General features: G+C 29.8%; 1 protein-coding gene across 1 annotated transcript in view; it reads right to left on the bottom strand.

Moving 5' to 3' along the window:
- LOC106458394 (death-associated protein kinase 1-like) overlaps positions 1 to 16,612 on the bottom strand; it is a 69,408-nt gene that overhangs the window by 25,745 nt on the left and 27,051 nt on the right. Inside the window, 13 exon segments of the mRNA XM_022384583.1 lie at positions 308 to 406; positions 1,742 to 1,840; positions 2,760 to 2,858; positions 4,177 to 4,275; positions 5,745 to 5,843; positions 6,026 to 6,124; positions 6,695 to 6,808; positions 7,130 to 7,273; positions 8,867 to 8,944; positions 10,729 to 10,774; positions 12,923 to 13,075; positions 13,589 to 13,664; positions 14,376 to 14,499. Coding sequence (XP_022240291.1) covers positions 308 to 406; positions 1,742 to 1,840; positions 2,760 to 2,858; positions 4,177 to 4,275; positions 5,745 to 5,843; positions 6,026 to 6,124; positions 6,695 to 6,808; positions 7,130 to 7,273; positions 8,867 to 8,944; positions 10,729 to 10,774; positions 12,923 to 13,075; positions 13,589 to 13,664; positions 14,376 to 14,499 — 1,329 coding nt within the window.

Genomic DNA, 16,612 nt, shown 5'->3' with positions numbered 1-16,612 from the left:
GATTACGAGTTGAGCGCCCTAACCACCTGGCCATGTCGAGCCAAATTAAGATGCTATGCTATTAATTATACTTTACTAAATGATAGACAAACACAAATGTTTTGATACCAGCCAAATTTAATGAAAATATTCCATCTTAAATTTAAGCATGTAATTTTTACTACATATAATCAAGGTTTTCTGAACTTTGTCACACATATATGAGGAAACATACTTATTTCACACTTTAGAAAAATATTTTACCAACTATAATATATATTTTTTTACAAAAAATGGATACAGAATGACATTCACTGCTTCTTTTTACCTGATTTTTCTGATCTACATTACAGCCAGATAGACACAGACATCTGACAACATCAGTATGTCCATTTCTGGCAGCTATGTGTAACGGATATTGTCCAGCCTAAATAGCAAGAAAAAAAAGTTTAATATAACAGAAGATCACAAATATTAGACATCATCCTAACTGGAGAGAGAGAGAGAAAAAAGTGTAATAATGAATATTATCCTAACTGGAGAGAGAGAGAAAAAGTTTAACAATGAATATTATCCTAACTGGAGAGAGAGAGAGAAAAAGTTTAACAATGAATATCACCCTAATTGGAAAGAGAAAAAGTTTAACAATAAATATCACCCTAACTGGAGAGAGAAAAAGTGTAATAAAAAAGGGGGATGAGACTTTGAAAATTATAGCAAACTGATAAGCTGATGTATACTTAAATAACTCAATAATCTAATATTTATTATCAAACTTCATAACATGTCATGGGTGTTAACATTACTCAACAACTGTTTCCAGGGATAGTTCATGATGTAATTGTCCATACAGAATAATCAACATTTCAAAATAACCTTTAATTACTATACATATATACACACACACACACACACACACACACACATATACGTGTGCGTGTGTGTGTGTGGTATAGTCAATGTTATTAATAATGGGCAGTATTTTAAACAGAAAAAAGCATTCTAGTCACATGATGGATGGCTGACAGTCCAGGCTACATATGTTAGTCCAACTAACATTTCTTTTACTGCATAGGTTTAGGTGGTTACAGGTTTGCTGCCAGAAGTCCTTCCAGTTGACATTTTCAAACTGTTTGTGATGGATTATGTTGCTGAAACGAATAGGTTTGCTGAACAGTTCTTGAAATTGAATCACCTAACATCTAAAAGCAGAGTGTGCAACTCATCCACAACTGATGTAATTTAAATAAGAAAATGTCTTGACATTCTTTTCATCTTCATCATGGACATCGTGAAAAAACTGAGGATTACCAGTCAATTGATCAGTGCTGGCTATTGCATTTGTCAATACTGTTACATCATATAATCGTTTTGAGCTTTTGCTAAAGTTTTGGCATTTTAGCAATAATGAATGTGGCTTAGCACTTGGGTTAATATTGTTGATGTGGGATATAAATAAACAAAATTAATACTGATGACAACTCCTCAAAGTGGTCAAATTCTAGTTCCAATAAAGCAAAAACTATGAAAGATATTCCCAATATGTAAATGCATCTTCATTACAGAACAAAATACAAGTAAGTAATAGCTGTGAGATGTACAGACATTTGTCATTTCTTCATCTACTAGATGATGTACCCTTCCAACAAATAGGGAGGCAGGAACCCATTTGCACGTCTTTCATCAACATTTTGTCTGTGTATAATAATTCAATTATCATTTTAAGAGCATAGAATGACATGTAATTAGTGGCATATCTTACCTTATTGGGTGTGCACGTTTGACAACCAAATGCACACAGAGTTTGAGCTAATGGAAGGAGTCCTTCCCTTGCTACCACATGGATGGGTGCCTCACCATACTGAAAAACATACTCATCTTACTAAGTAACACGCCATTATCACAAACAGAAGTTTGAAATAACTGATAATATAACCAAGAAATGCATGTAAAAATATATGAAAAAATTATTTTTTATTTTCACAATGAAATTAGATTTGATCTTTATGGTCTTCTCAATTATAGATGATACCAGAAGAATAACATTTCAATTATAGTTACAAAGTAACAGTTTAAGTACTTTTCTGTAGAGAATATCAAGTAAGAAACAGATAACATTCAGTAAATAAAAATTAATATTTCCTTTAAATAACTGATGATTAATGTGGATAATTTTTCTGTAGTCTGTTTTTAGTGTTATTATAGAAAATGTTCCCATTTGAAATAATTTTGAATTTTTTAAAGATAATGAGAATCAAAACTCTTAAATAATAGATAACTTAGAAAAAAACATTAAATATTTTACTTTTAGTCCTAAAAATCTTAAAAAAAAAGAGTAAATGTTGAGATTAGTGTGGAAAATGTATTTAAACTCAGACAAAAGGCTTAGCGAATATGGCTGGAAGTCTTGAGTTAGCCTTTATCAGTTATAGTTTAAAGATCTGTTAACTTAAATGAACATAGTCTTGCATTATTTATAAACCAAGTTATTAATCAACGAGTAATAGTACAACAGCAACAGATAAACAAATTAACACATACCATTATGCTCAATAAATCTAGTACGGAGGAGTTTATTCAATTTCACAACTTTAATTTCAACAAATGTTATAATATATACATTTTTAAAACAATTATTGTGTTCATTTAACTATATTCTTGATTTCAAGATTTTAGTTTACAAATTTATCAATACATTATTTACTCTAATAGTTGAAATTTACTTTCTGGACTTCTATCTTTTATCGTAAAAAAAAAAATATTAAACAATGATCCCTTACATGATCTAAGATATCAATTTGACATCCTGCTTGAAGCAACAGCATTGATACCTCCACATGATGTCTTCTAACAGCCAAATGGAGAGATGTGCAGCCATTCTACACACAATTTATTTATTTTTGTACGCAAATTTGTTAACCAATATCTTACAAAAAAGTCTGACCATTAAAATGATTAATTCTTCTAATACTAAAAAAAACAAAAAGCCTAATATTTACATTTTTCTTTTGAAATACACTTAGGCATAAAAATCTAAAATCGTTTTTAAATTTTGGCTCAGTGCCAAGTCTTTAAACAACAGACATTAAATAGTTCTGTGAAAAAAAAAAGAATTCTATATCTATTTTATAACATTAAAATAAGTTGACCGACATAATTTTACATCTTTTTTTTCAACATATTCTATATCGATAGGTAGTTTTACATGAACAGGATAAAGAAAAAACTTGAAAATTTATTTAATGAGAAAAAACATGTCAGCTTTAATCATTGATGAAACCAATATATTCATTATCACCCATAAGACAGGATATGAATAACATAAATGTTATTCAAAAAACAAAAATAGATTACAATAACACCCAATAACTCAGCAAAAGAGTCTGAGGGCTTATAATACTAAAAATCATGTTTGGGTACTTAGAGTGGGCCGAGCACAGAAACGAACCATAGTTACGATATTAATAATTATTAATAATAATAATAATGGTACATAATATACTAACAGCACTAATATATATATAAAGAAAAATTATATATTTAACCATTTAGATATTTAATAGTCAAATTTTTATATATAAATGTGCTGGCTGGTAGAAATATTCATTTATACAAAACTTTTTCGAACAAATATTAAGAGCTCTTTGATACTGAGAATGCAAATGACAATATTAAAATGATACATTTGTATGTTCTCTGATAAATTAAAAAATGATAAACGTTTCAGTTACTAACAGTAAAGTGTTTATAAAAAAAACAATTCCTAGGTCACGTTTTTGGATCTCAATAGCTATCGCACTTGAAATTCTTTTAGGCAGGATTAGAGTAAATTAATCTATGAAACCTTTTTTTTCCTTTTCATTAGCTATATTTTTATGTGCCAACAATACCAAGCATGGGGTGTGCATATACCCAATTCAATTCTATTACTCATCTCTACCAGCCTACCCTCAAATTGAAATTCTTTTAGGCACGATTAGAGTTAATTAATCTACGAGACCTTGGACATGATCAATTACATCACTCAAAAGGGTTTACCCTCCCGAGTCCAAAACTGTAATTAGACCTCAAATTGGTCAAAAGATGACAGAGCTATGAGCTAAAAGTTTGTACTTTATAAAAAAACAAAAAAAACAGTCATTCTATGAGCTACTGCTATGCTGCAGCTAAAAAAATAATGGAAGATTCATAAAATACCTTATCTAACAAGTTAACATCAGCCTTGGCATCCAACAGACAACGTACACTTTCTACATGACCTCTGGCTGCAGCACAGTGAAGAGCTGTTTCTTCTTCCTTGACAAAAATTAAAAATTACATTCTTATTCTGCTAATAGCAATTATCCATGCAGTACAACATACATAGTCTGCCATAAAAAAAGTTAAATAATGATTTCACAAAACACTGAGAAAAAAAGAAGCTGAGGCCAAAAAAAAATTAATCTTTAGTAGTGTAATAAGTGGAGGAACTATCTCCTTTAGTTATATTAACAAAATGGATTCATGCTTGAAATTACATAGGTTTAATCGAATTATTGTTGTTGAAGGCCAGACATTCTTTATTTGTGCTCAAGTGTGTTGATGGAATTATTGTTGTTGAAGGCCATATATTCTTTATTTGTGCTAAAGTGTGTTGACAAAATGTAAACTGACTGAAAAATTTGAAGTTATAAAGGTTAAAATATGAAAGATATTCTGTTGAATTATGGTATATGTACTTAAAGGGAAAAATCACAAGTTTTTGATAGAATTATTCTCGGACACTCATGTAACATCATGAATAAAGATCTCCTGAAGATGGTGCACTAAAAAACATTAAAACATGTTGAACATATCGAGACTGTAGATAAATCTTAAATAAAAATTATGTTTATTGTGTAAGCAAAAAGGATTTGTTATTTTAAACTTATCTTAAATGTGTCTTTGACTAAGTTCTTGTATCTCGGTATTTATGTAAAGATAATGTGGTCTGTTAAGGCTCTTCGAACAACATTATCAGTTTTAGCTTTAAAGGTAGTTGTTAAAAGAATTAACTGTAAAGTAATCTTGGCTAATACTTAATTGGTTACCAGGAGATCTAAGATGGTAAAAGGATAGAAACTATGTAATTGAAGTAGCTATTGGTTGTTTGCAGTTGCATCATATACCATGATTTTCCATTGCTTTGTGATTGATTGTTTATTTGACTACATCAACTATCCTGATCTTTCATTGTTTTGTGATTGAGACATAGACAAATTTGATAAAAGAGTAAAACAAAAAAAGATGGAAATGTAAGCTTCTTCTTGAGAAGAAAAAAAAGCCATCTCAATATATATGTAAAAAGATTTGGTAGCATTCAGTTATTATCTTTTTTTTTTGAACATTTCAAGGTCTAGGCCATAACATTAGATATTCATTCTACAATAAAACCAATACCTAATACTTTTATTATCTAAGCTTGAAACACTTATAATCTTGTTCTCAGTAATCTGCAACAGTCCTGATCTTTATCTACCGACAATTTTCTGCACTCATACTCAACATGCATCCGTAAAGGAAAAGGCCACTGCGGAGACAATAACTATTAATCTTATTTATGTGTATTCTACTGAAACATTACATATACTTCCATGTCATCTTCTATTACTTTATAGGTTATCTAACTTTCAGCATCAATGAAATATCTTTCCTGTATTTTCTATATGCAAAAGAACAAAAAAAAGGCATTTTTCTTATTGCAAAAGTTTAAAAATTTGTTTAGAAATAAGGCTGTACTTTCAAACCTTGTTTTGTACATCTACATCAAGTCCTTTTTTGGAGAGATAACTAATGACTTCAGCATGGTCCTGCCTTACTGCCCAGTGAATGGCACTATCTCCATTCTACACATAAGAAAGATTAAAGTCATTAATGCCCACCTTTTTGAAAAGAAGTTGCAAATCACATAATGCAACACATATATGTAAGCAAAACTGCAACTCAAAATGTAATTTTCTTTGATATAGAAATTTCCTAAATAAAATTGATAAAATTTATTAATAAGAGAAAAAGATCTGTAGCTCACCACATCTAATAAGTTGATATTGGCACCACAATGATGTAAAAATTTGACTATTTTTAGTTTTCCAAGGCCAGCTGCTAAATGTATTGGTGTCTCAGCATGCTAAAGATAAAATATAAATATACAAATTACTACAAGTTGCACCAAAATTAAATTGCAATTTGATTTTAATATTTCATCTGTCTCATTTAGAGAAATTATTCATTTTTGGGTTTCATAGATGTAAAAAAAAACACTAAAAAATGTTAACGCACACACATACATAAGCATCTAAAGGTAGTAAGCCTTTCGACTTACCACTAAGCCACTGGGAGCTTATTCTTTTTTATAAAATGTTTTACAATCAAACAAGATAAAAAATAAATGCAATACAAATATGATATAAAAAAGACATACTGAAAAGCCAGTAAAATGTGTATTTTGAAACTAACAAAATAAAATAATGATTGTAAAGCAAATAAATTTTTATGTAACTTATGAAAATACACTATCAACTATTTACATTGATGCAGGATACTATAAAATAACATTTAGTCAAATAACTTCTATTACAGAACACTAGTTAAATTAATTAACAGGGTTTCCTAAATTAAGTTGTAAAAGTGAAAACAAATATGCTCTTATCCTTTTTTTCAACATTTTGCAACGTAAACTACAGTATACTATACTCACTCTGTTTCCTTGGTTAGGGTCAATATTAGACTCTGCAAAAAGCTCTTCTAAACCAGCTAGATTCCCTACTTCAATGGCCGAGAACAGTGCCGCTACCACAAAGTTTTCGTTTTGCTGTAAAGTAAGGGTATCAAATTACATTACTTTATGCATAATTTAGCCCAAAATGAATTTATTAAATGTTATGTTTGCAAATTTTACTTTATTTGTTCTTGTATAAAATAAAAAATATACAAGCAAATCTCTGACTATGACTAAAACATTATTTAAATGTTAATATGTTGTTTGATTCACTTTATCAAATATATATCTGTGTGTGTGTAAGAATAAAGAGAATGACAAGGATCAGTTTATGATTTGCAATGCAATATATAAAGGATTTACCTCCTCCCCATCAACAATGGCAATATTTATTAGTCTGAAACAATTACTTACCAGCATATAGTTCTCCTGTTGACCATACTCTGCCAAGTCCTGACTACAGGAAGACTCATCATCTAGCATATTCCTACTGTTTTGGTACTTTAACTTGGCACAGTGAGACAAATTATTACATAAGGTGACCAGATGGAAGGACCTCTGAAACAACAAGTCAGAGTAAAACACCTCAACCACCTATACTCCTACTAAATATATTAAATCTACACTGTTAAAACTTGTAAATTTGATTACTTGCTGATGTGAATTTACTACATTGATGGGATATATATATACACATGTATGGGTTAGTAGTAAATCTGTCATGTACACTTTTAACAATACGAAAAGTTCATCGAAAACAAGACATCAATAACCAACTTAATTTACAAAAAATCATTGATAAGAAAGAACAGTTGAAATTTCCAGCATTTTAAGCAACTATGCTAATACAGGTATAAGTGTGTCTTTCATAAGTAACCATGAAATAGTTATGCTTATTGAAATGTATCTCCTTGCCTTCAAAAAGTGGGTACATTGGAGCCACGTGATTATCTAGGGAATTGATGGGATAAAGACCTCCGATTTCTCTGTTCTGTATTCCGAAGACAACGAGACAAAAGAATAGAAGTTTAATAAGGTTTTGAAATGACAGACTATGTGTGGGTCAGTAATAAATCTCTTTTGTACAGCTTAAAAGCCGCTGCTTCGTTTTCAAGCACCTTCAATCATAATGGTTTAAACTCTTTAGCATGTTTTTAAATAAACAGTTTTTTGGTATTAACATAGTTACCTTTCTATCAAAAAAATAATAAATATGCCAAATAACACAATAAAGCAAAAATGTGTTTTTATTAGCCAATTAAAGAGTAATTTTAACAGTAAAATTGCTACAAGTTTAATCATCCTAATAAATGACAATAAGTTAAACAATTAAATAATTATGGTCTAGTTTTGAATTACACTTAATGAGGAAAAGTCTTAATCATGAAAGTTAAAGTAACTTACAACATAAAACAGACAACAAATGGAGTAAATATTCTGTACCATCCTTACTTTTTCTAGTATAAACACACATGCAAAGAACCACTCAAACAAACACATGAACAGATATATACAATGAAATAACATATAATAACAGACATGTTCATTTGGAAACTAACAACAGACCATTTCTGAAGACAATTCTGTCTTATTAATTAAAAAAAATCATGTCTTTTTTGTGACCCACAAATAACATTTGTTAACTACAAACTAAAAATGTATTTTAATATATATCACATGGTACAATTTAACAATCATACTCTCCACTTCTAAAACAACCCAATATTACTTCCCCTCTTGTAAAACAACCCAACCGTACTTCTCCTCTTGTAAAACAACCCAATCGTACTTCTCCTCTTGTAAAACAACCCAATCGTACTTCTCCTCTTGTAAAACAACCCAATCGTACTTCTCCTCTTGTAAAACAACCCAATCATACTTCTCCACTTGTAAAACAACCCAATCATACTTCTCCTCTTGTAAAACAACCCAATCATACTTCTCCACTTCTAAAACAATCCAATATTACTTCCCACTTCTAAAACAACCCAATATTACTTCCCACTTCTAAAACAACCCAATATTACTTCCCACTTCTAAAACAACCCAATCTTACCTCCCACTTCTGAAACAACCCATCTTACCTCCCACTTCTGAAACAACCCATCTTACCTCCCACTTATAAAACAACCCATAAGATAATAATCTTACTTTCCATTTCTGCTGTGCTAGAGAGGGTTTGATATTTCTCCTTGCTTGTTGGGTTTCTTCATAGGAATCACTGTATTTCTGAAATAACGCACATGGATTTAATTGCAAAATAAAAATTTTACACATAAAAAATGTTTTTTACAAATAACAGATATAGTTTCTTATTAAAATTCTAAACTGAAACCAATTCTGAACTAATTATTTTATCTCAAGAAACATTTGCAGAACTGTGACCACCAAGTAAAAACTTTACATTCAGAGTACTAATTTCTACAGCCCTTCAGTGTCAAAAGTAAAATGTATCAATGTTTTAAGATATTTAAGGTGCCTTAGAGTTATTTCAATCATCGTGTTTGCATTATCCCACTACTGCATCAGCTACTGAAATAAAGCTTGGTAATTCGTTTCAAATTGAGTATCTGATAAATTCTTGCTTATGGTAACGTATATAGCCATCATATCCATTAGTGTGGCATCCCTTTTAATGAAGGATCAGTAAATGCTAACAATCATTCCGGGAGAAATAGTAAAAATTAAATGTTTAGCAAATTAAAATAGTTTAGACATTAATAATTCAATAAGTCTTTAATTCTTACATTATATACCTATTGTCCTTAATTATATTTACTTTTGTGGAATTGTACAATATATTAAGTTTGAGAACTGAAACCAATACTGCATGAAAATGTTAGTTTTCCTTTACAAAATAAACAACTTAAAGTATTACAAAAAACTGACAAAAGAACAAATGTATTTTTCTAACAAGATAAAATGTGGAACTGCCATTAACAGACAGACTTCAAGATTTAAAAAAAATTAACAATATTAAAACATCATGGGAAACAGGTCACACTAATCTTCTATAATTTGAGCCAACAACTGACTTAATTTATAAAAAAGTATTGATAAGAATGAGAAGTTGAAGTTTTCAACATTTTGAGCAATTACACTACTGTGGATACAAGTAACCACATGTTAATGAAATAAATTATCATGCTTATTGAAAAATATCTATCCATCTAGGGGTGAAGTGGGTATATTGTAATTACAAGATTATTTAAGGGATCAACAGGATAATGAACTCGGATTTTTCTGTGCTCTAGCCTGAAGAAAATAAGACAAGAAGACACAAGTTTAATAAGATTTGGAAAACAGAAGCTAGGTTGCAGTTAAGACAGTTTTATTTTTTTACCAGAGCGATTGGATTATGGAATGAGTTGCCATCAAAAGAGTTTAAAAGGGAAACCCACGATTTCCTAAAAAATAAAAGGTGACAGACTTCAAGGTTTAAAAAAATTAATTACAATAAAAAAAATCACAGAAAACAGGTCACACCAATCTTCTATAATTTAAACCAAGAATTTACATTTCTCAAGGGTGGGTGTGCAAGGACAGTTTTGAAGGACCAAATCGTCCCCTGTTGTTAATATGTTATGTTATGGTTGATCATGTGACAACTTTGTTTAAATTATACACCTATGGATAATTCTCCCTTCTGCTTTTCTATGCACCAAAATATTCTTCAAAAATTGTTTACCTATATTCTATATAACAAAATATAAGGTGGCCCACAAGAAATAAGATTCTGGGACATGTATATATATACACACACACACACACACACATATATATATATATAAGAAACATACATGTATTTTCTGACAGTACTCTCTATCCAGATAACACAACATAAAGACAAATATAACTGACAATGACATAAGTCAGTTCAAAATTCCCTCAGTCACCACAAGTACATTACAATATGATAAATCAGTCATTCCTTTTTGGTTACCTAGTATATTAGATCACATTTTTCTATACATTTGAAAAGTTAAAAACTCGTTATATAGAGGAACAATTACCTGTATCCATGGATGCGACAAACACTCATTCACAGTAATTCGCTTCCTAAATAGAAGGTTTATTGTTAACATCACACTTAGATGATCATGCTTGCTTACCTTACATCTACAGTTGACCATCATAAAACAATAAAACATTATTTAGAGATAGATAGTACTACTTTATTAGGTCTAAATACGTTCATGCATATACCTGATTCAAAGGACTAGAGAATATGAACTTTACAGAATTTCTTGGGATACTGTTCTATTGGAAGATGATTTTCATGCAACATGTTTATGAAAGTTCACTGAATAAGTACAAAAACTTCCACGAGAGTTGAAGAGAAAAGGTTGCATAAGAACCCAGTCTAAGTATTTCCCTTAACATTCTTTGAATATTTAGAACACAATATTTATTAGTAAAACATTAATATGTTAAAGATTGCATGATAGATGGTTATATCCTGATGATTGTGGGCTACATATTAGCTAATAATCTCAACTTTGATAGTTCAAGATATTTTGTTTTGAAAGAATGCATTAAAATTGATATATAGGCTGCTCTCTGTTGAAAGTGTGGATAAATTCACTAACCCTAGACATTAACAAAATTATATCTTGTACACATGGTAAAACTGCAACTGACAAATACATTTCAAAAGATGCAACCAGGGCTTTAGTTACTGTTAATCAAAATATAGGCAAACTAACTATAAAACATTTATTTGTTAACATTTCAAGACTTTAACAATACTTTTACTATTGTTTCTCTTATTTAGCTATAGTCTGATCAAAGTGCAAGACTAAAGTTTGTTTCAATGCATGTATAAATCATACAATGAGAGTAGCAAGGTGATAATGTTTTTCTATATGAAATGTATATTCATTTTATTTATATTTTTGGCAAATGTATATCATATCTGACTTTAGTGGATTAAGTAAGTATATCCATCTTCCTATCTACATATAATCACTCATGTAATTTTACTAACTACAGCATTAACTCCCTAAACCTGAGGGGATGCTTGCAGCATCCGATAACATTTGTCTCTCTTTGGCTGAAACTAATCCAAACCATGTTATTATCCACAAAATTAAGAAAACTGAAGTTTTATAACATATGGTAATAATTACTAGGAAATCATGAAAGTAATTTTGGCAGAATGGGCAAAAAATTACGGGTTTAAAAAAGTTAAATCAGGTATCTTTTAAAGAAATTTTCTTTAATTTGTTTGTCCTGTTTGTTATAGACCTGGTTCAAAGTTCTGTGTTAATAAAATCTTACAACATCCAACTATAGGACAGATTAATTATCTAGCATATTTAAAAAAAAAAGTCTGAAAAACTGACGTTTTGTTTGTGCCACTTAATGAATTTCCAAAACATCCGATTGATGTTTTTATCCCATAAATTTCTTGATTTTAGTTCCTGGAGACCAAACTATGTTCAAGAATTGTCATCATAGTTTTAAGACTGGTAATATACAGTTTGAAATTCAATGAATACCAGTAAGAGAAGCTGTGTATAGTTTTTATTTTATTTACGAGATTGTTTTTCATGTAGTTTGAAAAACAACAACAGCATATTCTGACATAAATCACAAAAATACTTGAGAAGTTCCTTCTCCTAATTTTACGACATATAGTCTTGCCCTGCTACAAGAATAGCATTCAACTGTGAACATTTTGACAGATAACATACAATATAATTACAACTGTACATTACACTTTATTATACATATTACTGAATATGCAAGTACCAGTAGTTAAAACTTGAAATAATTATATAATATATAATTTTATGTTGCACTGCGATTACTGAACATCAGTATCAATTTTAATTAACCTTCCATATTTGTTGATAAAGATCAATAGAGATAAATATTAAAAAACTTTTGTGATGACTTTAAATGTATGTATGTATGTATATATATGTATCCAGGTAATATTACATGTATGCTCCAAGCAAACTTACACGTATCCAGGTAATATTACATGTATGCTCCAAGCAAACTTACACATATAGTCCAACTGAACTTAAAGAATCTACAAGTCACTTTAGACTAGGTGTTAAAACTTTATGTACTGTAAGTAAAACTAAACAGTAATGATTTAACAGTTCTGAGAGCAAAAGATTGAGAACAACTTCTAAAAGTTTAACTTTAAGTTATTAAAAATTAATATACATATAATTTGTATATTTATATATAAACCTGGGATCTTTGACTAGAAGTTTGGCTATGAAATCTTTGGCAAGGTCACTGACATGTGAAAAATGATCTTCATCAAAATAGTAATTCACAGCACTAACGTTGCTGAAAGTTTCTTGTTTGTCATCTCCGAGGAATGGTGAAGCACCGCTTAATCTGGAACAAACAAAAAGTCCTAACCTGAAGTAATTAATTCTCGATAAAATTCAAAATTGTACAAATTCTGTTCCATAATAATGATATCCATTTTTACATCAAGTCAAAGCTTATGTTAAATGTTACACAAACACGTAACATTTTAGTATTGAAAATTCCCATTTACAATATAATCATTAGTGATAAACTATAAAGAACATCACACCATGTACTAAAAAAAGAAAAAATCACAACCATTTATGGAGCAATTTATCACAATAGCTGTCTCGCTATTACTTTATACAAGTATTAATTATAACAACATATTTATTGTTTTGCTATTACTATCTACTATTACAAGCACCAGCTTAACACAATAACTGTTATTCTATTGTATACCATTACATATACCAACTTAACACAGTAACAAGTGTGTTGCTATTATTTGTTTTCTACAACAAATGGTTACAGTGTTAAATTTCCTAAAAGTACTAGTTTCTATTTTTTACCATAAAAGCAATTTTATGTACTTACAAATTATATGTGATAACACCTATACTCCACATATCAGTAGCTAAGGTAATTGGTTCAAAATTAACAATTTCTGGAGCTGTGAAAATAAGATAAACAATTAGCTAAAATGTTAATTTTCCCTACATAATTAAACAGAGAACCAAAGCATCACAGATTTGTTTAAATCCATAAAAAATTAAACTTGTAACTATTTTGTAATCCTCTTTTTAGTTAGGTTTGTTTTCAATTTCACACAAAGATACATTATGACTATGTGCACTAGCTGTCACTAATTTAGCAGTGATAAACTAGAAGGAAGGCAGTTAGTCAACACCATCAACTCTTGGGCTACTCTTTTACCAAGGATTAGTGTGATTGACCATCACATTATAACATTTTCATGGATTAAAGGGCAAGCATGGTTGATGGTATGGGGATTTGAACCTGCAGATTGTGAGTTGAGTGCCTTCTTATTAGTAATAGATAAAGAAAATCCTCTACATTACTTTGTTGTAACTACTCATTAATGGTCAGTTTAATAGATTCTCTTAAATGATTATGATATTCATAGATTCATATTTTAACAACTGTTATAAAAAGCTTGGAATTTACAAATTTCCAGTGGAAAGTCTTCTATAAATTGTAATACTATACGTTTTCTTATTCTGGTTTTTATTCTAAAATTACTATATAATAAAAAAATGAGTCTTTTGTTGTTTTAAATATTTTTATGGCAAAATTAGTGCCTTAATTTATAATACTGTTTGGTGCTTTTTTAACTAATTACACAAACAAAATAAAAGTTTACCAACAAATTCTGGTGTCCCCATTAGTTCTCTGATCTCTGAATCTGCAGTGATGTGTCTTGAGAGTCCAAAATCAATCAATTTGATATGTTTGCCAGCACTGTCTACAAGCAATATATTCTCAGGCTGTGTGTGAAAGAAAGACAAAAACTAAAAACACAATCATATAATGAAAAATTATTCAAGCTTGGAGAGTCTTTTCTTTTATTAAAGAGGGCATAAAATGCCACAAAGGCAAGACTGGAGAACAACTAACAGCTTGTGCTGATGAGTGTAAGAGAGCAGGGAAAGTCCAAGTACTAAGCATCATTAAACAAATTTCAAATAATGCATGTTTCTAGGTATTTATTTTGGAGGATGTGAATTTTACAAACACTGACCTATTGGTAAACTGATGTTACCTTCACTCCTAAAGGAAAACTACATTCCATTCATTTTATTAAAAAGTTTAGAAAAAAACGACCTTTATACTCCAGGTAGAAATAAAAGAATTTTTTTCATTTTAACCAACGTTTTGCCTTTGTGGCTTCATCTGGGTTAATATAATAAATAAACAAAAATCCTGTACATTACTTCATTGTGACTACTCATTAACAGCCAGTTTAAGAGATCTCTTGAAAGCTTAAATGATTTGCCATTCCATTCAATCAGAATATAAATTTTTAGGTTTCGTTATATATATAGTATCCCAATAGCAAATAAAACCTCACTGCTTTCAAAATTAGATTGTCTCTCGAGAATGAGAACTCATAGCCATCAAAATATCAAGACTTTCAAAATCATGACTTTAATAAGATTTTACATGTGCCATCCTAGCAGTTGTAAGCCTGTCTTTATTTTTCTTTCTGTAATTCAGAAATTTATACAACACAGCATATGCCTAAAGATAAAAGTTTCCACAAAATTAATTACCTTGTTTTGAAAAAAAAAAGAAAGAAATAATCATGCATGGAAGTTATACGTTACATAGAAATGTAACATTGAAAATTTGTCATTAATGAAAATGCAATATGCTGAACGTAGAGTGTTGTCAAGAGTGTATAAGCAATTCTCTCAGCAGTTTAAAACAAGTTATTTTTCCTTTGAGAAAAACACTTAATATGATACAACAGCCATTCTTTTTTAATAAAATTGGTCCATATATCAATTATATATATTGTTAGATCTCCATTAAACTACCTACACATCTTCTAACTGAACCATTTTGGTACTTAAAAAACAAATTGTACTTATTTTTACTTGAATAATCTCACAAAGAAATTAGTTGGACACACATATCGAATACCCTTAACAAAACATTACACAATAATCAGTCGATATTCTTCTAAAATACTTCCATTGATCTATAATTTTTACTTTTAACTCCTGTCACTCAAGATAATATAAATCAGTGTTAAAACTCATGTAGTATACTGCATTGGTTCATTTCTTATTCGTGTAAGTGTTTCAGAAATCTTACATCAACAGTTGTTGACTAACATAACAGTTAATAACAAAGGTCAAAAGTGCCAATTAACTAACGAGTAGAAATGAAACTTGTATTCACACAAGATATTGGTTATATATTTTTACACCTCAGTCAAAACTAGAATAATTCAAAATATTCACTTGCATCAAAATTAACAAGCTCAAAAATGAGAAAAATATTGAAGGTTCAACATATTTTGTGTTGTGTTGACACGTACCTTTTCAATTTAATATTTCCTTCTGATGTCACAGTTTTTACATAGTTAAGGATTGGTAGGTGGTGCTGATAAAGATCTCAAAATATTCAATAACTTTAAGAACCTTGTATCCGTACCTTTAAATATACTGGAGAACTTAAATACATAGTACAATTTGGGATTCAAAATTGGAGTCTGTGTACAAATAGCATTTCAGAACAATCTTTTTTTCCCCCAAAAGTCACTACCCAAGAGGCCTTTTCTTTAATACCAAAACTCATCAGTTTGACTGGAGATTAAGAAAAAGATTCTCTTAACTCTTTCGGCATGGGCTCGGTCCCTGGAACCGACCTCATAACCATCTTGTGCTTGTTATAGTTTTCATGCTATAACTTTTCAATCAGTAAGCAGATGTTAACAAAATTTGGCAGATTATCAGTAAACATTACAATGCTTTCACATGCAAAATATCACATTTTTTATTACATCTTAAGGTTTGTAAAGCATTGCTTTTCTCATGTCTTTTTCTTCTTTTCGCATGTTGCCTATCTATCATGCAAAGTAATATTCATTTT

The sequence above is a fragment of the Limulus polyphemus genome, unplaced genomic scaffold (genome assembly GCF_000517525.1).
Source record: "Limulus polyphemus unplaced genomic scaffold, Limulus_polyphemus-2.1.2 Scaffold456, whole genome shotgun sequence".
NCBI lineage: Eukaryota > Metazoa > Arthropoda > Merostomata > Xiphosura > Limulidae > Limulus > Limulus polyphemus.
The sequence above is the reverse complement of the archived record's forward strand: the minus strand, read 5'-3'. Positions and strand labels throughout refer to the sequence as shown.